Below are 22,437 nucleotides of genomic sequence, written 5' to 3'. Positions count from 1 at the left end.
GGATGAAATCTAAATTAGATTTTATGATGTGTGTACAGCCATAAAAAAAAAGTACCTCACAGGAGACCTCAGCTTTGCATACATCAGCTCCTTATCAAGGCATGCAGTTTCTGTGTGTTTTCTTTTTACCTCTGCATAATTGCCTTCAGCTTGGAGCTCAGGCTGGAGTCAGGAAAGCTGTAACACCTGGGATGTGTCCCATCACTCTCCCATCCTCCAGGAGAGCCTGAAGCCTGAGGTTTGAGCGTGTGGGAGGCTGTCTCACTGCAAAATACTCTTGTTTCTTTTATGCAGGCCTGAAATGTGGACTTCATCCCGTTGATCTGAAGAGCCCAGAGGATTTTCTGCCACTTGGATCCTTCTCTCAAATTGTTGGTGGGAGAGACTCTGTGCCTGGAGGACAGCCTTGGCAGGTCTGTCTGTTTTATAATGCACTATTCCCAACCTCACAGGGAAGGGAAAGGAAGAGGGAGGAGAGGCAAGAGCAATCTCTCATTTTTCCTCAAGCCATTGAATGCTGCTTGCTTGGGGTGGGATCTGTTCCAGAAGTCCCTCCTGCCTGGTTCCCCTGGTCTGATCCCCTCCTTCCTCCAGTAACCCCTGAGGTAGGGAGGGCCTGAGCTGATTTAATGGTTAGGGTGAGATCTCTGGCTGGTGGAAGCTCATGTAGCTGCAGAGCTTTTGTGATGCTTGCCAGACGAGGATCTGCTGGGTTTTAAGGTGCAGAAACTGGAAACAAGGACTCCTCTCCAGTTCCTTGCTACAGAAGAATGTTACTTTCCCTAATGACTTGGATTCATGTAATGAAAAAAAATGAGTGATGACAATAGGGCTATGATTTAGAAGTAACTTAGCAAGACATGGTTCTAGTTAAAAAGAAACCACTGTAATAGCCATCTCCTTCACAAGAAAAGTATTCCTTGTTTGCATGTTGCCAGAGCTAAGTCTGAGATCTGTGGCAAACAGCATTTGCCACCTCCTTCTCCCCAGAGCCCTGCCCCTACATGTGTAGTAGCTTGGAAATGCATGCAGCACGAGAGGCTGGAGGGAGCAGGAGGTGGTGGGACAGGGAGAGGGAAGGGTGCTGGGGTCAGGGGCATGGATCCTCTGGATCCCTGTCTGGTGTTGAGCCATGGGGAGGTTCCCACAGCAGTGAGACCTCTGTCCAGTCACCTCCATTTCAGGGAACTCTGGGGTTTCAGTGCTGGTGGTGTTACAGTGGGACTGAAGATGGGTGTTGAGGGTCAGCCACAGCTGAGAAATGGCTTCCCTGGGCTCCACGCAGCTGGGAGTCCCACATGAATATTGAGAAGAAAAGGCAAGGCTATGAAGCTTTTCTGAGCTGGTCTGATTTTTGATGCTTTAACATTTTGGGAGGAAACAGAACTTGCCTCATCTTAAAGTGTACCTGACTCTCTTTGAAGGTGTCTCTCAAACTGGGTCGTTTCCAATTCTGTGGTGGCAGTTTAGTCTGAGAAGATGTGGTTATCACTGCAGCTCACTGTGTGGCCAACCTGGAGCAGTAAGTCAGTCTGTCCTCCTAACTCTCTCTCAACTTCTTGTAGCAAAAGTTCCCATTACAACAGGGGCGGCTCATGAGCATGGTGTGCTCCCTGAGGAAGAGGAATGGCACCCACATGATCTAGTGGGACTAGTGCTCAGCAACATGCAGCTCTGTGGTGCAGGTCACTCCAGAGCAAATCGTGCCCAGCACCCTCTCACTTGGGGAGAAACACCCAGAAAACCAAACCAAAGACCCATGAGAGGGCTCCCCTGCACAGGGAGTTTGTAAATCAGATTTAAATGCCCTGTTCAGTCCAAAGACTGGATTAGGAGTTGGATTTTGCTCACTGAATTCTGTCTCCTGAAGAATTAACATCCTGTCTGAATAAAGAATAGTCTAGAGTGAAAAATCTTTACAAAACAAAAGTAAAATCAGCCCTGGCAGCTGTCCTATTACTCATAGCAGTCACATTGGTTTCTGTACTTTAAATGCAAGACCAGCTTTACAAAGTGTGTTAAAGACCTCTTAACGGGCAGAGACAATGCCTTAACTGGCACCTTTGTCACCCTTTTATAATCCATTATAATGTAATTGCAGACCAGTCAGCTTCACATCTGTGTCTTACTGAACTTGGGCACTGTTTTTAAGGATGATGTTGAATAACGAAAAAGTTGCCATGGTGTAAAAAACTTTCATGTGCAAGCTAATGAGATACCTCCTTGTTTCTATATTCACTGCAAAATTAGCCAGTGCTTTTACTCTCAACTGTTATGGCATTAATGCTGCTTGATGTTCCCATCTATTGCAACTTTTTGCATTGCCAGGCAATCCTGGTGTCAAACTGCTGGGAAGTACGCGAACAGTTCATTGTTCCAGTAAACAGTCTCCTGAGATTAAAATGGAGCTGTGTCATCAGTGGGTCTGAAGGGAAGAGACAATCATCTCTGGTCTGGATTTTGTCCAGTTTCTGTAATAGTTCAGGTAGACCTGTAAATCAGCCCTAATTGCCAAGATTTCTAGATAATGCGATGCAGTGGCAATCTTATGTGCTGTGTGAGCCCATAACAGGAGATGCAGACAACAGAAATAGAAAAGATGAGTAGTGCTTCTGTCTACTGTGGGGCACAAGGAGTCTCAAGTCCCAATTTTAGGTTATGGCAGATCTAAGGATCCAGTTCACATCTCCTGTTAAGCACAAAACTGTCCCACTCTGCAGCTTTCCAGTGTGCTTACTGTAGTCCAAAGAGGAGAATAAATTACTTTAGTAAAGATCTGATTTTTCTACCCATCTATTTGTTGGGTACTACTGCTTTGATAGCATAGTTATCTCCGTAATTGTGAAAAGAAACATCTGAATAGCATTTTGACTCTGCTTGAGCTGATTGCTCTAAGTTTAGCTGTGACATTATATTGCTTATAAAATATGCAACAAAAACATAATTGTCTAGCATTAATTTAAACTACATATATTTGCCTAAAACCATCATAAAGCTCTTAAATGTAGGTGTCTGCTCATCTCCTAAATGCTTTGGTAACAAAATTAGAAAGGATTTAAGGGATCAAAATGACTTTGGCACTCAATTCCTGTTGTTTTTAAGGATCCTCATGTGACTTTTAGGATCCCAGATTGCAGGTAACAAGGGCTGAGCCACAGATTATCTCCTATCATGGGTGTCTGAAACATCACAGATCCTGTGGGAGGCCCAGGGCGAAAGGTAAAACTGTCCTTTCCCCCTCTACAGGGCTGGCTATAAAGAAATCTGCTAGGACCTTCCCTGGCCTCCTGGCAGCTCTGCCCTGCCTGGATCTGAATAGTGGCTTGATGGATAACAGATGAAACAAAACCTGTATATCCTTTTAGTTAATAAAATAATAAAAAACCTAATGTGAGGCAGGGGCCCAGTGAAATGTCCAGTTGCTGAGGGTCAGCTCCCCAGGATGGGAGGGTGTCGTGGGGTTGAATTTTGGCATCTGGGCAGGGTTTTGAGGGAAACTGCCTGCCTTGTGGCTGCAGCCCCCTTCCCTCCATAATGAGGTCCCTTTCCACCAGGAAGCTCCTGGGGAGGCTGGTGGTGACGGAGGGGGAGCACCACCTCCGGCAGGCGGACTGGCAGGAGCAGACCATCCCTGTCTCGCACGTCGCCATCCACCCGGGGTTCAACAAGCCAGCGCTACATGGACTGCGATGTGGTGGTGCAGCGCCTGGCGCAGTGCAGTGAGCCTCCAAGGGCTGGGTTGCTGCTGCAGGAAGATGCTTTATGTGGTGAAAGTGCTAATCTCATTTGCTGCTCTGGGAAAAACACTTCTCTTCCTTCCCCTGCTTTCTAGGCTAGAAACACGTCTCTGCAGCTATGCCTTTAATTCCCATCGGAGTAATCCGGTTAGGGTAATTCTAATCCAGTCTTAGTGACTTTGATTAATTGTTAGGGAAGTCTAGCCCTCAGGTCAGGCACTGTGCTTCGGATGTGCCTGTGCTCCTTTACAGCACCAGACTCCTGCCTGCTTCTGCTCCCCTTGCACAAGCTGTACCAGCGCTGCGTTTCCTTGAGCCCTGTTGTGCCAATGCCAGATTTCTGTTAGCTGCCGGAAAGCTGTCGGCTTCCTCTTGGCCATGACCCTGTGCTGATTATTAGCAACGGATTGCCAGCATCCTGCCAACTGAGAAGAGGGCTGGATTAAAACCTGCTCTCTCCAAGTACTTTTACTGGCAAAAGCAAAATCTCTGGAGGTAATCTGAGGGTTTTTGGTATTAGGGAGGTGGCCTAAGTCTCTAACTTTCCAGGCTTTTGGAAGGTGCTGCTCTGGGTTATACAGAGTTAGGGTGAGCTGCAGCCAGCTGGCCACGACTGACTGTGGCTGTCAGATGGCAGATCAGCCAATGTAGAATAAACCTTTGTCACTGTCTTGAGTCACCATCTCAGGCAGTGCTAACCTCACGTCTGCTCCCATCAGCCCTATCACATTCTTGCCTTCTCCCTCTTTTGTCCCCTTCCCAACTATCCTTCTGCTTCCTGCTCTTATGCTAACATTTAAAGGTAGTTAACAAGCTTCCTGATCTCTATCTGAGTTTGCCATGGCTCAGTATAAACTCAATTAAATGCCACTAACTTCAGTTTGTATTGCTGTTTTATAAATACTTGTGTGACTGAGCAATTTGGGGGGAAGGAAGAATGGAACAGCACAACTTGAAGGATGCTGTTTGTGCCTGTTATGAGACTTGTTTCTGGAAGCATTGGGTTTGCACGCTCACCTGCACACCCTTTCCTCTGCAGGGGGATGAGGTTCACCCCATCTGCCTTCCCCACAGAGATGAGGACTTTGAGGCTGGGACCCTCTGTGTGGCTAGTGGCTGGGGCAAAGTGTCAGAGGGTGAGTAAAATGGCATGGTCTTTTGGTGGCAGTTGCTGGAATACAGGTAATGAATCAGAAAGACATTTTATTTCAGAAATAGAAACACAAGGAAAGGTGACTCTTGCCAGATGGAAAATTAAAGGTCTCCTCTGCTTGTCAGAGGACTGGCCCCTGGCAGGGATGTGCAGATCAGTGGGTTTTTGCCCCTGTAGGATCTTGAGTCCCTTAGCGATGGTTGCGCTTTGCAGTGATGCTGTCCATGCATACGTGTGCCTGGGTGTCAAACCCTTGCACAAGCAGAACTGTCCTTACAAGGTGCTACAAAAGGGACAATTGTTCCCTTGTACTTGAAATATATGCAGCTTTCTATACTGTCTTTTCCAGATATGAGCAAGCTGTTTCCTCAAAGGAATTGCACTTGTTTGAATTTTGGCAGATTTCAAAGAAGCTGGAAATCTGTGAGCATTGCTTTCTGCCAGTTCCCTCTTCCTTCCCCCTCTCCCCAACAAGGACATGTCCTGCTCTCACCCTGTTCAGAGGCACTTCTCTGCCCTAGCTGAGGGCAAACCAATGCATTTACTTGCCTAGCTCAGGGATCGCTGAAGAGAGGTGCAGAACTGCCTCAAAACGTCACCTTCAGGCAGGCAATGGGCACCGAGCACCCCAGCTACTGATGGCACTGGCTGTGGCTCCCAAAAGTGGAGGGTGCTGGCTACTGTTCAGCCTGGGGGGGTGAGCTGTCTTGCAGAGCACAGCTGCCACAGTGGGTGCTGGACATGATCCTGTTGCTCCTGCAGGTGCTGAGGAGCCGGCTCCTGTGCTGCAGGAGGTGGAGCTGCCCCTCATCAACAGCGAGACCTGCAGTGCCCTGCTGAGGGAGATGAACCTGCCGCCACCACAGCAGAGCTCCATGCTGTGTGCTGGCTTTCCTGATGGTGGGAAGGACACCTGCAAGCTAATGGCCTGTCCCCTGCTGCTTGCCTGGCCTGAGAGCTCCTGCTGGGCAGCAGGCCTGTGCTTTCCACCAGCAAATCTTTCTCTTGGGAAAAAGGAAAGGCTGCGTTGACAGTGCTGTCAGCTCTCTGCTGAGCAAGGGCTTTACAAGGAGCTTCAGGATAACAAACGCAGGAGGAGTCTTTTGCTGGTGGGAATACTGATGTGGGCAGAAACCAAAGTGAAACTGCTCCCCTGCCCAGACCTGCCCTGAGCATTGCTAACAGGAGGAGCCTTGTCCCAGTATGCAGATGCCACCACCTCTGCTTGGACTGGGAGGGACCTTCAGTGGTGGCACTCCATGCAACAGCCAAGAGAGCTGGCATGGGCAGTCCTACCAGGAGGATGGAAAGAAGGAAATTCCCACCTTCTCCTTGGTGCTGCCCCTACATGCACTAAAGTTTTCCTACATGGCAAATTGATATGTCCTCTGTCCCAGCCCTTTCTCCAGTGGGACTGTTGGATTGGAGTTTGCTCAACACTAGTCCTCCCTGTGCTGTTCCTAATAGCAGGAGTGGGTCTTGTCTTGCCCTGACCCTGGAAAGTAGTCTGCTGTGCTGCCACTGGTCTGCTTCAGTTGTACTTGCATGAATGCTTTCTTTAGTACTAAGAGGTAGTTTGAGAAGCTCCCTGCCCTCTACCATAGCTTGCACAAACACTTGCAAGGTTGTGCTGTAGCTGGTGTTAGTGCAACAGCTCTTGCTGGGGGAGGGGATAGGGTGCTAAACTACAAGTCAGATCAGGGGATTGAAGCAACAGAGCTTAGACTTGGCCTGGTTAGGTAATTTGATGCAGCTGAATGAACAGCAAACATGCCAGGCCCAGGTGACTGGGGAGACGCAAGCAATATTATGTTGGTCTCCATGGTAGAGCTGGCCTGTCATGTAACCCTGGCAAGACCTGTGCTGCTGGTATGTGAATAACAGGCATTTTTCTTCCCCAGTGGGATGAACAGGGTGACTCTGGAGGCCCCCTTGCCTGCATGAGACCCAGCGGTGCCTGGACCCTGACTGGTGTGGTGTCCTGGGGGGTCAGCTGTGTGAGGGGCTGGGATACCCCGAGGAGGCATACTGTGGCCTGGGGCTCCCTGGGCATCTTCTCCCGGGTGGCTGCATTCGTGGACTTCATTGCTCAGCACATGACACCTGGTAGGTGTGAGTACCCTGAGGCTTTTCTCTCCTATATGTTCACCTTAGATTCAAAACTGTCCTGCCGTTTTTGCCTTCCCCCTCTACCCACGGTGGTCCTGTTTCGTTTCCACTCACTTCATAAGTAGCAAAGTATTTTCTGAATTTGGGATGGTAGAAACAAAGGTTTGAACATTTACTCCCCCTTTCAGAAACACGGTTATAATATCAGCATTGACCTTCACATCCCCTGAGGGCAAAAGCAGAAGGCTACTCACGCTGCCCTCTTTCTGGATGAATGCAGTCCTTCTAGCTCGGAGAAGTGTCCCTCGAGCACTGAATACCCATCCTGTTCTCATAAAGGCTCTTTGAACGTTTGCCAGCTAGAGAGCTGAGCGGCTGTTGTGTTCCTGAAATGGCACACAGGATTGATTAGGGGTTATCTCCTAAACAAACACAACTTTGAATGCATATGGGAAGAAGTGCACTAGATTAAGTGCATCAGTTATAGTGGCTTGTCATAAGTGCCTTTTACAGCTAGGCATGGGTCTAGTCACTCCCTGCGGGCCACTTGTATTTTTCTCTACAGATGATTGTAGTACTAATAAGTTGTTAGAAAGATGTCATTATTTCCATCATAGCCCTCAAAGCTGGGGTGCTGGTTATAAATAATACCTGACCTATTGCAGCTTTGCTAGGGTTCCTTAATGATTATGCTTTCTAAAGGGGACTGTGTGCAGCTAGGGATGTGCCTCTTAATTGGGAATGGTAACTGCAAGGAGTAGAAACCATGTGGCTACAAACAAAGTGGCTGCGTTAGCCTTTGCAAAGCAGAGCTATCAGGATTCACACAAATCAAATGCCCATAGATGAAGGGAATACTAACATTAAAATGGTGTTTAATTAAAAATAAACTTGGAGGCAGCTATTTCAGTTCTTAGTAGGCTAAATGAATGCAGGTCTACTGTATTGGCAGGATAACTTCAGAGATTTGGGAGGATTTTTAAATAGGGCTTTGGGAAGAAATTGTGTGTTAGTATCTGAGACTTCTCTCAGTTGCATGTCAAGTGTTTAGTGTTTGAAACAACTGTAGTGCCATAGCCTGTGCCTTGACCGATAGGGCCTGTATTGAAATATCCCTTACAATGCTTTTCTCTCACTAGCTGCTGTGCCAAGCCCTCTTTCTGCGCCAGCTCAGTGCAGTTCCCAAGGCATACTGGTTTTTGGACAAAGTGGTCGTGTTCAATATCCCCAGTCTTTGGAGGATAATTACCCTGACAACAGGTATCTGCTCTGGTAGCCAAACACTGGATTTTCTGCAGAACACCTATTGAAGCATTTTCCAGTGCTCAGAAACACTCCTGACTGCTCTTGGTCTCTTGCCCAATGCTGGCCAGGGAACAGCTTTCAGCAGTGTCTGGATTACAGTGGATGTGTGTTCTCTGCTACACAAATCCCCTGTTATGTTTGCTGGGCAGGACATCCCTGAGGACAGGAAGACAAAGTCTGTTTGTAATACAGATTCTGCATGAGCCACACTCATAAAATCGTGGATGGAGATCTGTTATATCCTTTATCCTTTGTAGTCTGATCATATCTATGTCAGCTCATGCTAAGAAGCTTTTAGCTCTTGCAAAGTACACAGGAATGAGGTGACCTGGGCTGGCAGCGTGTCCTTTGTACAACACAGAGCTGCTATAAGGAAGTGTCAGTCCTCAACTAGTACTGAGCAGACTCACATCAATCCTTTGCTATTGGTGACCCTCTTCCCAGACAGCTTATGTAAAGAGGGAAGACTATAAACTTTGTGAAGAAACAGGTGAAGCTGGTGACATCAGTCATTAGCTTGTGGCCTGTGCTAGCAGGAAAGTGGTCACTGGACATTCCCAACCAAAGGTGGGACCAACAAGGGCGAAGCTCAGCCATGCAGATATATGCCTTTACTATCGCTTGCTTCTAGCCTGTGCACCTGGAATATAACAGTGCCAGAAGAGAAGATCATCTTGATACATTTCACCAAACTAGACATAGAGAGTCAAGTCGGATGTGACTGTGATTATGTGTCCCTCTATTCGAACAGAAGAGAGCTAATCAGTAAGTCTCTGTGCCTTGGAATGAGGGTTACTGGGTGTAATCTCTTGTCATTGCTTGCCATGAATAATAGCAAATTTAGCCAGCTTTTGAGAAGCCTTTTGTATTTTGCACTGCAATCCTAACTGAGTGAGAAGAGACACCCGAATGGAGCAAGCCAGGTGGGACTGAGGCACATGTTCATATTTGTACTGGCATCCAAGGTAAGGTCGTGGGCTAAAAAGTGTCTCAATGTCTTACAGCTGTACACAAATCCTTTGTGCCCAAGCTGCTTTGTCTCCCTTATACCTATGAATCCTGGATAGCAGAATAAATTGAGTGCTTAGCCTTGCTTAGCTGGTGCATGCCCAAGTGAGTTTCTGATGTGGGAGTGTGTTAGCATAGCCAGCAAGTGTTGTGTGTGTTGGAGACACAGCATGTAAGTCTGGCTGTTTGTCTCAAATTTGATTATATGGCCGAATAAATATGCAGATTACTCAATAACTGTAGAGAGGAGACTAAGAAAAGTGGTCTGTTCTCCCTCTATGAGATGCTCTTGATTCTGAACTCAGACTAAATGTTTCATGCAAATATTGTCTGCTTCTCCACTCTACCTTAGTATTAATGGCTGCATGCTAATAATAGCCTAATGGTAATCCTTAGACCATGCAATTCATCCTCCAGGAATGTTCGTATGGTTGTTTTGGATAAAGTCCAATTTCTTCAGTTTTTCCTCTACAGCCTCTAAATATTTTCAGGTAACTAAAGCAGAGTAGTGTCTCTATTCAGTGTGAGAAGAGACCTTCCCGATGGGATCTAATGTAATGAATTGTTAAGATTTGCCTGAATAAATATGTGCTCTGTCTGCCCTTAACACCAGCTCCATGTCTTCCCTCAGGTAAGGTCTGCGGCGATGTGCTACCAGCCCCTCTGCTGATAGAGTCGGACAGAGCCACCGTCAGGTTTGTTTCTGACGGAGGCAACACTGGCCGTGGTTTTGAGCTTGCCTTCACAGCCATCCATAAGGAATCTGAAGCAGGTGACCTTGTGTATACTGTAGAAACTTCTTTCACCTTCTTTCTGACCTCCTTAAAACAATAACTATCCTTAATGTGCCTGGGTGCCTTAAAAATCAAGTTGTTGAGGTGGGTTTATTAAAAATACTGTATAATTCCATCTATTAAATCTGTCTCCTTTCTTGTCTGTAGGTTCAGGCTGTGGGAGTGTGGCAATGTTAGTGGAAGAGGGGAAGATTGATACTGCTAATTATCCTGGCTTGTATCCCAGGAACACAAAGTGCCACTGGCTCATTGAGGCTCCAGTAGCGTATATTGTAAAGGTAATAAAAGGAGAAGCTGTGCTTAAACATCTGCACTAAGAGCTATTCAGGGAAGCAGTTCAATAAAATCCTGCCAGAAACATCTGTGACATGCAAGCCTGTAAACTGTAAGGTTTCCAGGTCACTGACTCTTTGCAGGGCATATTTTGCCAATTAGGCATTGCCTCTGAGCTGGTGTATGGAGCTGCTGTAACTGCTCCATAATAACTGTGGTAAGCGCTTGAAGTCTGTAGGCACCAATCTGATCTATAGATAGCTTTATCTTGAAGTCCAGCACAAAGTTTTGAGGGAAAGGGAAAGGTAGGGATCATGCTGGAAGCAACATAGTCATCCTTTTCCTCAAGGCAGCATCAGAGCAACTAAGATACTCTTTAGCTCCATATCAAGGCATTTGCTTCTCACTGTACGTGAGCTGTGTGTTAATAGTTCCCATAGTACCAGCATCCTTTATTATTTGTACTGCCTGTCACTGAGTGCAGCGAGCATCCTACTGAACTAGTCCCACCTTGTGATAGAAGTCACGTGGCCATCTTGCATTGCTGAAAGCAACATCCTTCATCTACTGCCTTGGCAAAGAGGTGGAAAAATTATTAAACTTAGGACTGTTCAGTGGCATGTAGACCTGTTACTTGGTTGCCATTGCTGTGTTTATGTGAGAACTTGCTGTTTGGCAAAAAATAGGAAGGTGGAACCCTCCTCTCTCCCTCCCCTCCCCAAATTCTTGAAGGCAAAGCTCTTGAAAGGGCACTCCATATAGGACACAGACCCTTCAGAAATACACTGAGTGGTGAAGTAAAGATGTAGTAAAAGTGTGATGCAGCAAAGATGACCTGGGAAATCCCTTAAGGCAAAGCTTAGGCCTGCTTCATCCTCTGCACCCCTGTTCTGTAGCCCTGCATGGAGGGAGCAGTTGAGACAGTCTGGCCAAGGTCTCCAACAGACAGTGTTTGGATGCAAAATGTGGCCCCTCAGCAAGGGAAGCCATGCTGAAATTCTCCCTAAATGTAACTTTTCTCCAGCCCATCATTAAGAAGGTTAAATACTTCAGTTATTACTCCAACCTTGATGATTCTCTTTGGCTTGCCCTCTTTGCAGCTGGAGTTTGAAGACTTTGCTGTTGAACTGAGCCCAGGCTGTATTTATGATGCGGTTACTGTTTACAGTGATGCAGAAGAGGAAAACCAGTTGGGTGAGCACTGATTGCTTCAGTCTTAAATTAGAATTCGCTGTAAAAACAGGCCTATTTTTATCATTAAAATGCTCCCTCCAGTAATGTGGTTGACATATCACTGGAAGGGTAAGGTAAGTGCCTCTGCAGTAACCTTGATGTTTCTGCCTTGCATATGGCACTATGGCTAAGCTCCATCAGTACAGGCGTTCCCGTGTCCTGATGGAGACAACGCTTTGCCAAGGAGAGCTGGCTGACATTGCAGGACTGATACAAGACCATAGCTGACATTCTGCTGTGGATCCAGCAAAGCACACAAGTGTGTCTTGCTGTACCTTGCTCTCTAAGGAGACAGCAAGAGCAACTCTGCTCTAAGTGCACTTCTGAAGATAAACTTTAAGGCAGAGTGAAAGAACCACTGCTGATTGGTATCTAATTTCACTGAAATGGAGATGAATTCTTCATGAATTGAGCTAACGCTTCTGGAATTTCACTAATGAAAAATTGCCTGAGGCATCACACTGCCACGTTTTCAAAAGGAAACATTTTTCAGTTCTTCACTTTAAACTACTTCAGTTTTATCGATATTAAAATTTAAAATTAATATAAGTGAAAATGTTCTTAACCCTCCTTTCTTGAGGAGAACTGTGTTTCCAGATCTTCTTCATGCTTGGACCAAACTGAAGCATGTTGCAACACTTCAGTTGCTTAAACAGCTTCCAGGCATTACACTCTCTAGCCGAGCTCGATATCTGTTCTTAAGGTGAAAAGCAATCTGGTGCTCAGAAAAGACACTTGAGTCAAACTTTGGCTGCCTCTTCACAGGCTGACATACGACTCAAAAGACAGATGAGGATGGCGAGGGACTGGTGCTCTTTTTCTACAGAAAATAAGCTGAATACCAGGCTTGCATTGTCCTGGGTTTGCCACTGACAGGTGATCTTCCCCTCTTTTGTGGTGATAATTTAGTTTCACATGTTTACTAAGTGCTGAGTAAGTATTAACATTAGAGCTCCCCTGAAAAAGAAATCTGGTTTCCATTGAAAATGAGAGCATATTTAAATGGAGAAAGAAGGTTGACAAAGGAATCTGGAATCTTTCAAGGGAAAACTTTCAGCATCCTGAAGTATTTCACTCAATGCTTTCCAGCACAACTTTGCCTTAGGAAATTGTGATCCTTAAAGGAAAACTCCTCTGGAATATGCTGCAAGCTTCCTGCCCAGCTCTAATTACGGGGCTCCCATATGACCTGCAAACTGAGTGCTCTCCAGAGGAAGGAGCAGTGCTACAAGTCCTTCTCTATACATGTAGCTCATTCAGGAGAGACTTTGCTTGTACCCCATAATGATGGGAAATACAGTTCTCCAAAGTTTTTGTGCAGTGGAGGGCACTCACACTGTCTGAGGTTACTTTTAACTCCACCATGAGAAAAGAAGGATTATTTTTGTATACCTGTAAAATAGTTATAGTACACTAATCCTGGCTGCTCCTGTTGTGTACTGGGGTTCCTTATGGAGGTAGCTAATGAACGCTGTCAAATGTGTCTTCTGGAAAAGTTCTTGCTTTTAGAAAGTCACGAAGTCCAGATTGTCATGGGTTTTTCTGTTCTTCTTCTTCTTTTTTTTTTTTTTTTTTGGGAAACCTTGATTAGCTAAAGCCAGAAGTGCTTAAGTGATGATATTTCTCATCTTAAGTAGAGCCTATTCTTTCCTACAGCTAATCTCTGTGGATTCTCAATTCCTAAACCAGTACTGAGCCCTGAGAATACAATGCTGGTGCATTTTGAAAGTGATGGGGAGAACAGCTTCAGAGGATTCAGAGCCAGGCTCACTTTTCATTCAGGTTAGTAGAGATGCTTGCTGTGTGCAACAATGTCTACATCATCTGCATCTATTTTTAGACTCCTGAGCGCTGCTCTTTTTTTTTTTTTTTTTTTAGACTAATCCTGCTGCAGTCTGTCAGGGTAATTTTAAAACAGAATAGCTGCTTGTGGCTGAATGCCCTTCTCTGAATAAGGGAGATGAATCAAGTTTTTTCTCTCTGAGAAATGACTAACTTCTGTTACATGAAATGAGTAGCCTTGTTAATTCTGTCAGTCTGATACCCCCAACCCCTCCTTGAAAATCTCATTATACAGGAGAGCTTTGAACCTGGGGGTGAGCCTGCTATTATTGCTTCCTCATTTCATGAATGTGTGCCAGCTGCTGCTTGGTGGGGACTGGTGGTGAATAACACTTCCCTTCCAGAGTGGGGATTTTTTTTGGGGGGGGGAGGGAGGGAGGGAGACAAGCCAGAGCTGCTGATCCAAGTCAGGTAGAGCTGACTCTTACTTCCTCTCTTCTAGAGGAAGCAGGAAGAGAAGACTTGGGATCAACTATTGTACCAATATTGCCTCTGAAAGATGTCCCTTTGGGTAAAGAAATTAAATTCTGCTCAGTTGATCTGCTTTTAGAAGCTTTCCCTAATGTATAACAGGATTTTGCAGTGAAGCAGATTTCTGACCTCAAGCCCTCTTTTGTGCACATCATGTACAGAAGAAAAGCAATGGGGAAATGCCCTGACTCCTTCTCTGGACATGCAGGTCCTCTCTGTTCTAGTTGCATGCACTTCCTATCTGCAATAGGAAACACAGGGTGAGAGGATGGGAGATACCTGCTTTCAGTCCTGGGCCTTGCTTGTTCCCTGAAGTGTTAAACAAAAACTTGAGTCCTGAGGAAATTATCTGTACTATTTCCTTCTCCCACCCCGTCCAGACAGAGCAGACAAACTTGGTGTCTCCCCCACCTTTGATCTAACAGTATCCACCAGGTAAGATTATCCAACAAAATAAGAAACTTACATTTAAGTTGCTGATTAGCTCTCTGTCTTGCAGATGCCTGTGGACTTTCCATGGTTGCTCCCCAGTGGCTGTTCAAAAGTCTTACCAGGGCTGAAGAGGCCTGCCCCCACTGCTGGCCTTGGCATGGGGCCTTGAAACTCCTTGGAGACTACCAGTGTGACGGGGTTGTTGTCAGCCCCGTGTGCCTGCTGACAGCTGCCCGCTGTGTGCAGCTGTGAGTGTCGCATGGCCAGGGTGTTGTGGGTGGCCAATGCTCCTCTGGGCTGGAGTCTTACTTGTGTGACTACCCATAAATTACATCCACATCTTTGCTTCTTCTACTGTGTTTTCATTCTGCCCTTCCTCTTTGACTGATTTTAGAGATGGCAGTTTTAGTCTTGTCTGTACTTGATATGTTAAAGTTAATGGCACTATCTGGCTTTGCTACAGCTCTGATTGCAGAGCTGATGTAAAGCACTTGCTGTGGCAACAAGCTTTTACTCAGCATTCCTGGGAATAAGTGACTAATTAGAGAAGAGCCAGAAAGTGTGTGTGACTGCTGAATAAGGGAGCTGTAAGGCTGACTATAAGTAGCTCCAGTATATTTGCTTTTGTTATACAGATCCAATAAACCCTTGCACTGGACTGTGACAGTAGGAGACCATGACAGAGCCCTGAGAGAGTCAACAGAACAGGTAAAAAGTAAGCAATACCATTTTAAAAACATTGACTGCACTGCATTTGCCCTTACAGGTCTGTTTGGAGGAATCTGGTATGCGTAGATAATATGGTGCTGACAGCAAGACAAAGTAACCAGTATATAGCGCATGTTAAGGGATGAGAAAGGAAATCCAGTAACTCTGGTCTTACAGCTAACTTGCAGCCTGTAGAAGAGTGTTTTATATCTGTCTCTTCTCACCATCATTAAAAAATCTAACAGATGACTGAGTGTTCTCATGGTCTTGCTCTCTTGGTGCTGAGCAATATATCTGTCCATAAAAAAGCTTGCTGACTATGACCTCTTAGTAGGGAGGGGGAGGAAGAAATGCACATGGAAAAGAAGCAAAAAGGATTCACACTAGACTTCTGCAAAACCTTCTTGGCTTGTGTTTGCACAATGATAGTCTTCTCTCTAGGCTCAGGAGATCTAAATAAGCTGTCCCAGCAATCTTTGCAACAAAAACTGACAAGTGAGGGATTCATCTTCTAAGTCCTCACACCTTTTTGCTTATTTTCATGAAATATTGAGTCTTCTCTGGCCCGACAATTGTTCGTGGGATTTTTGCCCCTCTTCCTTTACAAGTAGGCTTTCAGAAAGCACTTTGGAGAGCAGTTGTTCCTTCTCTGCACTAACCCCTCTGGTCTTGTTACAGATGAGACAGGTGAAAACCACCATGGTGCATCCCAATTTTGACATAGTGAGCTATGACTCTGACATTGCCCTGGTTCAACTAGATGTCCCTCTGGAGTACAATGCTGCTGTGAGGCCAGCGTGTTTGCCCAACAGCACAGAGCCCTTATCTTCCTCTTCCCTCTGTGCTGTGTCTGGATGGGGGATCATCGAAGAAGGTGGGTCTTCTGATTTTGCCTATCTGCCCATTATGAGCAGAACATACTTTTCCATCTTGAATTTTATTCATCTGTTCAGACTTACTCTAGCGATTGCTCGTTTCTAAGGTGCAGTGGGTTTGTGTCTTAATTCAAGCCTTGTTGTGAGTGAAGGGGAGATCTTTTCATGTTAATAAACTGTTTAGGGATGTAAGCAATTCATATAGTGAGTACAAGTCACTTTGTGTGGAAAACCTTGGAATAGATAGAGCACTGGCTTCTATTTGCAGAACCCGAATTTGAGTTTAATTACTTTGCCACAGAAAGTAATGAGAATCAGTTTCTGCCCTGGATTGACACTCCTTTTGTCAGATGATTGCCTGCAGCTAAGGTCTGTACTAGTACCAGTTCTGAGGAAGGGGAAATGCCTCCTGCAACTAAAGAGCTGACATGTGAGTAAGCTATAAGCAGAAGGTTTGGACAATCTGGAGTGAAGCTGAATTCCTTTACTGAGTTGCCCTGTTGGATCCAATTTACTTTAGATATGGGCAGCGGGAAACTTGTCTCTTCTAGGTGAAACCTTTCAGATATTTGTAGTGGTGAGCTTTCTAGGCCTGCAAGTCATTTATGGTGTAAATATTGTGTATGTGTGTTGCCAATTTATTTCCCAAGCAGATGGGAGCTGAGCTAGGCGATTGCAGCAGACACAAATTCCTGTGCTTGAGAATGAAATCTGCGAGAGAAACTACTACTTAAATCACCCTGGAGGGATCACAGCCAGGATGCTCTGTTCAGGCTTTGTTTCTGCTGGAGGGCAGGACTCTTGCCAGGTGAGGAGAAACAAGAGCTGAGTGCTCTTGAAGGTGTCTGCTTCTGTCTGCATGCAGATGTTGGTAGATCATCTGGAGGAAGGGATGGGAGAAGATGGGAGAGGATGAAGGGTGTGTGGGGGGAACATTATACATCAAATGGCAATTAAAAGCTACAACAGTTGTCCATCCATGGAATAGACAGTACTTAAAAGAGCAGTAGGTGCAGTCGATGTATACTGGAGTTGCATGCAAGGCATAGTGCTGCTTGAAACTATGACCACAGATCTTAGTAATGTTTCTCTAGACAGTGATCTCTGAGAACTATGAAGGAGAGGATGTTCTGCCCTTACACTTCCTGAAACCTCTCACTTAGCTCAGTGAAATACATTCTAATTGTAGCTTGCTTGCAACCCCTTCTAAGACCCTTTCTCAATAAGAGAAATAAATTATTATGATTTCTATTGGTTTTATAGAACTTCCTGTATTTAGAGCACTATCCAGGAACTAACTAATCTCCCTGAGATCATAATGCAAGTAGGTAAGAACAGCTGAGGAAATAAAAGGCAAAGTAATTTTGACCAAAGCATTGTCAAGCTTACAAAGCAGATTCTGCTTAATACTGCAATCTTATGGCAGACTAATAAATTACATGTGCCATAAAATGATTGATCCTAGTGCTCCTAAGTCTTCAGCCTGCGCTCAGTCTTTATTCCACACTGTCCTTCTGATGACCAAACCTTTAAATTGGTGTCCTCATTTCAGCTTGTGCAGGAACTATATACCCTGTTCTTGTACGGAGGCTTTTCCTTGTCAAATCTGATCTGTCACTATTCTTTCAGCTTGCAGCATTGTGGAGGCCAAACAAAATAACTGAGTCCATTGGTCTCTGGTTCTTAGGGTAGTTCTGGTGGCCCTTTGGTTTGCAACAAGGAAAATGGACCATTTATTCTTTACAGCCTTGCCAGCTGGGGAGTTGGCTGTGCCAGACCAAAGAAACCAGGAGTCTATTCAAGAGTGCGGACTTTTCTGGACTGGATCAGACTAACAATAAAAGGTGAGTTCTTTGTCTAAACAAGCTATAGAAAACATTCCAAGTACATCAAGGTTTTTTCTGGTAGATTTTCTGAGGAAACTTGGGAGGAATAAAAAAAAAAAAATCCAGGTGTCACTAATTTCCTGCAGGAAATCATCCTCTTCCTCCTCTTCCTCATCCCTTTCTCCTAACCAAAACTTGGTGGAAATTGGAATGGGATTTTTTTAGTAGTATAACACATGTATTTAACACTTCTGCCTCTTAAATTGAATATAATCTTTGGACAGACTTTTTTCTCAGTAAAAAGAAGCTACTGCTGAAAATTCCAGCCTGACTCAGGCTTTGATATACAGAACAGTTTGGGACAACACCATAAACTGAACTAGTGTGTGTGTGTGTGTGTATCTAGATATAAATAACACCACACTCTGCAGGATAAATTTTGCTAGAGAAGGAGTAATTTATAATACATAGGAGTGAATAAGGACTGATCTTGCCTACAGTAGTGATAGGCCCCTTACAAAAGGAAGAGGCCCATGTCCTTAAATTGGTGGCTCTTACGTACAGAAGTGAGGGGAGCAAAATTGAGGTGACTTACGTGACCCCCAGCAGCATCATATCCTCCCTGCGCCAGCCTGCTCTTTCTCTTACCCAGCAGTTTCATTCCTGCTGAAGTCCCCCTGGCCAAGGGTAACTTAGCTCTGTAGTTTCATTGGCAAATGGAGAAATCTACCACTTCAATTTCTTTAATCTGATGGGATATTTTTTGAAAGATCCCAAAGAGCCACCAAATTGCTTCAAGTCTTTTTTTTTTTTTTTTTTTTTTCCATGTTAAATAAACTGATCTGTCATTCAGGAGAAATGTTTCACTTTGGACTTTGGCTCAAAGTAGTTGCACTGGGGAAAAAGCTGATGCCAAACATTTGTCTTCCAAAGTCTTATCCCTCCCTCTTGCCTGCATGTGCACACATACAGCCAAGAATGTAATTCTCTCTTTAGTGAATAGCTTTGATTGTCCCACAGCGTTTCTTGGGAAAGAGGAAAGAGCTAATCCTGGACAGAGTTTTCATATTCCTACCCATTCAGTATTTTATTATATTTCTGCTAATGAAAAATGGAGGATTTCTGGTAACAAGAATACATTTTTTGCTGTATCCTGAATAAAGTGTGTTGCAGTTATGAACAGGAAATTAAAGTGTATACTAAAGAAAAGAATAGTGTGGATAATGCTTCATTCATTCAAGTCAGATGAGAATTCATTCTTCTGCTTTGATGCTGACATCTCTCACTTTTTCCTTGCAGAGTCATTCTTAGTCCCACATTGATCTAAAAGAGAAATGTTAGTACAGGTGTGAACTAAGTATGAGAACTTTCTGCTAAACTAACTAAAACCCATTTTAAAAAAGTAATCACTTGTATAGTAGCCAGATCATCTCTACAAGTAAGCTGAGAGCTGGCTGGAGATCTCTTCCATTCACTTGGATCCAGTACAACTGGCTGCTGACCATTGTCTATCAGCTGTAACTGCTTTTGTAGATTTACTGAAGGTCGGGCAGTTTATGCAGGGGAATTGTACAGCTCTGTAGCTGTAAATCCTTGCTAGTGGTGGAGGCTTTAGTGATGCATATGTATCCTTACATGCAGCTTCATACAAAAGGTTTAAAGCTCCAAGAGCTCTTTGAACCAGCTACTGACCATTGGCTTCTGTATATGACTTTCATGCAAGTAAAATAGCCTTCCCATTGCAGGAAGTGTTTGACCATAATGTTGCTTAGTAAGCTCTGCATTAAAGTGGCTGTAAGCGTGTTGTGCCTCTTCAGATGGTGAACAGAGCACGCCGCAGGGAACTGACGGTGGACCCAGGACCTCAGCATGGGAACAGCCAATGAGCTTGCCCACAAAGCGTACAAACTTTGTGGAAGTGGCCCGCAAACAAGGTAACAGCTCCTTGCCTCTGTAAAACCGCATGTAGCTGTCATGTGCAAGGGGCTGCAGCACTTCCTTTGTAGAGGATGGAGGAGCTGACTCAGTTTGAGCAGCTCTGGACAGTGCATGATAACAAGTGCGAGACCCCAAACATCTCAGTGCAAATGGAGCGTGTGATTTAAAACTCTGATTTTTGTCCTCAAAGTGTTGGTGCATTCACTGGGAGAGGGAAGGGAGGAAGACTGAGTGTAGCCTGGAGAAGAGACCCTGTTGTGTCTAGAAGCAACAGGCTCACCCTGAATAACAGGGATCCATTAACATTGTTGCTACAGGTTCCCTGTGCCCTTGGGTATGTTGCCTTAGTCTCCTGTACTTCTATCTTACCATCTATGAAATGGGGTGATAGTTTTTCTTTAATCTTCTGTCTTTTAGACCCTGAATTCCTCAGAGCAGGGACTATTGCTTAAGATCTATTTACACCTGCACTTAGCATGACCAGAGCCCTGATCATGGGTGAGACATGCTCTCATGCTTTAATAGCACCAGCAGGCACACAAACAATTCTTCCTGTTGTGCTTCCTCCTGCTTATTAAGCATTTAAATGTTTCTCCACAACTATTACTGTGATCCTGTTGGAGTGATGAAAAGGCTGAAGTACCCTCAAGGAATCAGATGACACTAGCTCTGGTGACAAATCAGTGAATGCTATTGTTCATGGCTTTAAAAAGCAATCTGTTCAGGAGGGAATGTGTTACCAGCTCTGCTTGCTGACTTGTGCAGTAACGAGGGTGTTGGCACGCAGTGTGTGCTCTCCTGTTCTTCTAATTGGCATCCTTGTTGGTGCTCTGGGACATTAGGCCACTGAAATAAAAATAGGCCCCCTGAAGCAATAATGTGATAGGAGGTGGAGATGCTTTCCCTCCCTGGGAAGGCAAAGCACTGTGGGAACAACATCAGCACAGCACCCCAGAGCTGAGCTTGCAGAAGCTCTGGAAATGTACCCAGGCTCTTGCCTCAACAGGAGCAGCACACCCATGGGTAAGCTCAAAGCAGAGGCATGTGCAAGGTGCTGGAATGACCTGAATTGGGGGTGACCTTAAATGCCAAACCAGTTTTTAAAATGAACTGTGGGAAAAGCTATAATGCCTTCACCTGATGGGCTTTACTGTCCTTCCCCATGCCTGCGCTGCCTTTTTCCTGTCTTCTGCAAGCACAGGGCCCAGTTTCTCCCAGAGGGATAGAGCGTGTGTGTAGGAGCCCTTGTTTTGCCCTTGTGCAAAGGTGTGCAACTAACTCATTGCTTTTTAACCTTGATTGTAATGGAAGAATAATTCTGGGCCAGCTTTTCTGGAGGAAGGGCACCCTATCCATAATTAAGCTTGGCTGAGCTCTTTTCCACTGTGTGTCAAGCCAAGTTGTACTTCCCCACATGTACCTGGGCTTGCACGCACCCTCAGACAGTCACTGCTTCTCTGCTGCTGTGCAGTGCTGTTCATGCCACAGTACCTCCTCAAGAGAAAAATGCTCTGCTCCTCTCCCTTTGGCACTTGAAGGATTGCCAGCCTGCCAAGGGATTCAGCTCTCTCTTCCCTTTCCCACTCTGTGCTGTTGGCATCCTGCACAGGTACACAGACACTGAGGTGCCAGCATCTCATCCTAGCAGAAAGCTCATAAATGTTGGTGTAGGAGGAAACATACTTACACAGAATTAAAGCTGTTCTGCAGAGCGTATGACTTTAAAATTTGCTGCCTTGGGAGGTGAGCAACCCCATTATGCTAGGTACTAAAGGGATGCACAGTTCTCATTAGTGATTTTGTTTTCTCTCCTGCACTGCTATAACTACTCAGTGCTTCCGAATATTTCCCTGTTGATTTGGTCTGTTATTTGACTGTGCTGTGTGTGCAAGCTAACCCAGCTCTGTTGCTGTGTTTCTAGAGAATCAGAGAATGTGCAGACAAAAGCATGATATTTCATAATATTTCATAACTCTTGTCAAAGGCTGGTCACAAGGTCAATATTAAAAAAACAAAACAAAACACACACACACACACACACACACACACACACACACACACATATTTCTTTGAGACTCAGCAGTGAAAATCCTTGAGCTTGGCTGGCTTGTTAGCCTGGGTGCTTGGCCAACCTGCTATCTGTTTTCCAGGCACTGATTTGAATCACAGTTCAAAATGGTGCTCTGACTGAATTCGTAAGCAAGCCTGCTTTCCTCTAAGGCCTGGCATCTCACCTAGTTGCATTGTCTAGCTTGCCTCTGCTGCCTGGGTTTATGAGGCTAAGGTGGTGGGACTTACCTTTTGACACTATACGCTTAAATTCCTACAGGCTTGTGCCAGTCTGCATATTGTAGTCTAAATAATGACTGAATATTGCTGATGGCAACTTTTTTTTTTTTTTTTTAAAGAAATTCCAATGTAGGGTTAGGCTTGTTAACAGAGCCATTCATTGTTGCTGATTAAATGTGTCCCCTTCCAATGGTGCCAGTAGCTGTGCTCTTGCCCATTATATCAGAATATTCAAAGTTCCAGCAGGCCATCACCATTTCCTGCTGATTTTATTTAGCTTCATTCATGGGCAGAACTGGCAGACTTTCTAGAAAGCTCTTACTGTCTTCTCTTGATGCTTTTATCACTGAATTGTGCATTTATTCACAGAATGCATGTCAAAAGTGGAGTCAGAAGAGCCCAGGGGCTTTATCTCAGCTCCTTCCTCGTCAGGATATGTGAAAA

General features: G+C 45.0%; 1 protein-coding gene across 1 annotated transcript; it reads left to right on the top strand.

Moving 5' to 3' along the window:
• Nucleotides 1-1,098: 1,098 nt before the first annotated feature.
• OVCH1 (ovochymase 1) lies at nucleotides 1,099-20,156 on the top strand. Its single transcript, XM_067295264.1, is given in 19 exon segments — nucleotides 1,099-1,152; nucleotides 1,425-1,522; nucleotides 3,555-3,719; nucleotides 3,833-3,884; nucleotides 4,777-4,873; nucleotides 5,653-5,807; nucleotides 6,801-6,996; nucleotides 8,139-8,259; nucleotides 8,936-9,069; nucleotides 9,944-10,084; nucleotides 10,254-10,384; nucleotides 11,480-11,573; nucleotides 14,425-14,605; nucleotides 14,993-15,065; nucleotides 15,744-15,939; nucleotides 16,594-16,748; nucleotides 17,628-17,784; nucleotides 19,584-19,700; nucleotides 20,122-20,156. Coding segments are annotated over 19 exon segments (2,352 nt in total).
• The last annotated feature ends 2,281 nt before the right edge of the window (nucleotides 20,157-22,437 follow it).

This window comes from Apteryx mantelli, chromosome 1 (assembly GCF_036417845.1).
Source record: "Apteryx mantelli isolate bAptMan1 chromosome 1, bAptMan1.hap1, whole genome shotgun sequence".
Classification (NCBI taxonomy): Eukaryota; Metazoa; Chordata; class Aves; order Apterygiformes; family Apterygidae; genus Apteryx; species Apteryx mantelli.
The sequence above is the reverse complement of the archived record's forward strand: the minus strand, read 5'-3'. Positions and strand labels throughout refer to the sequence as shown.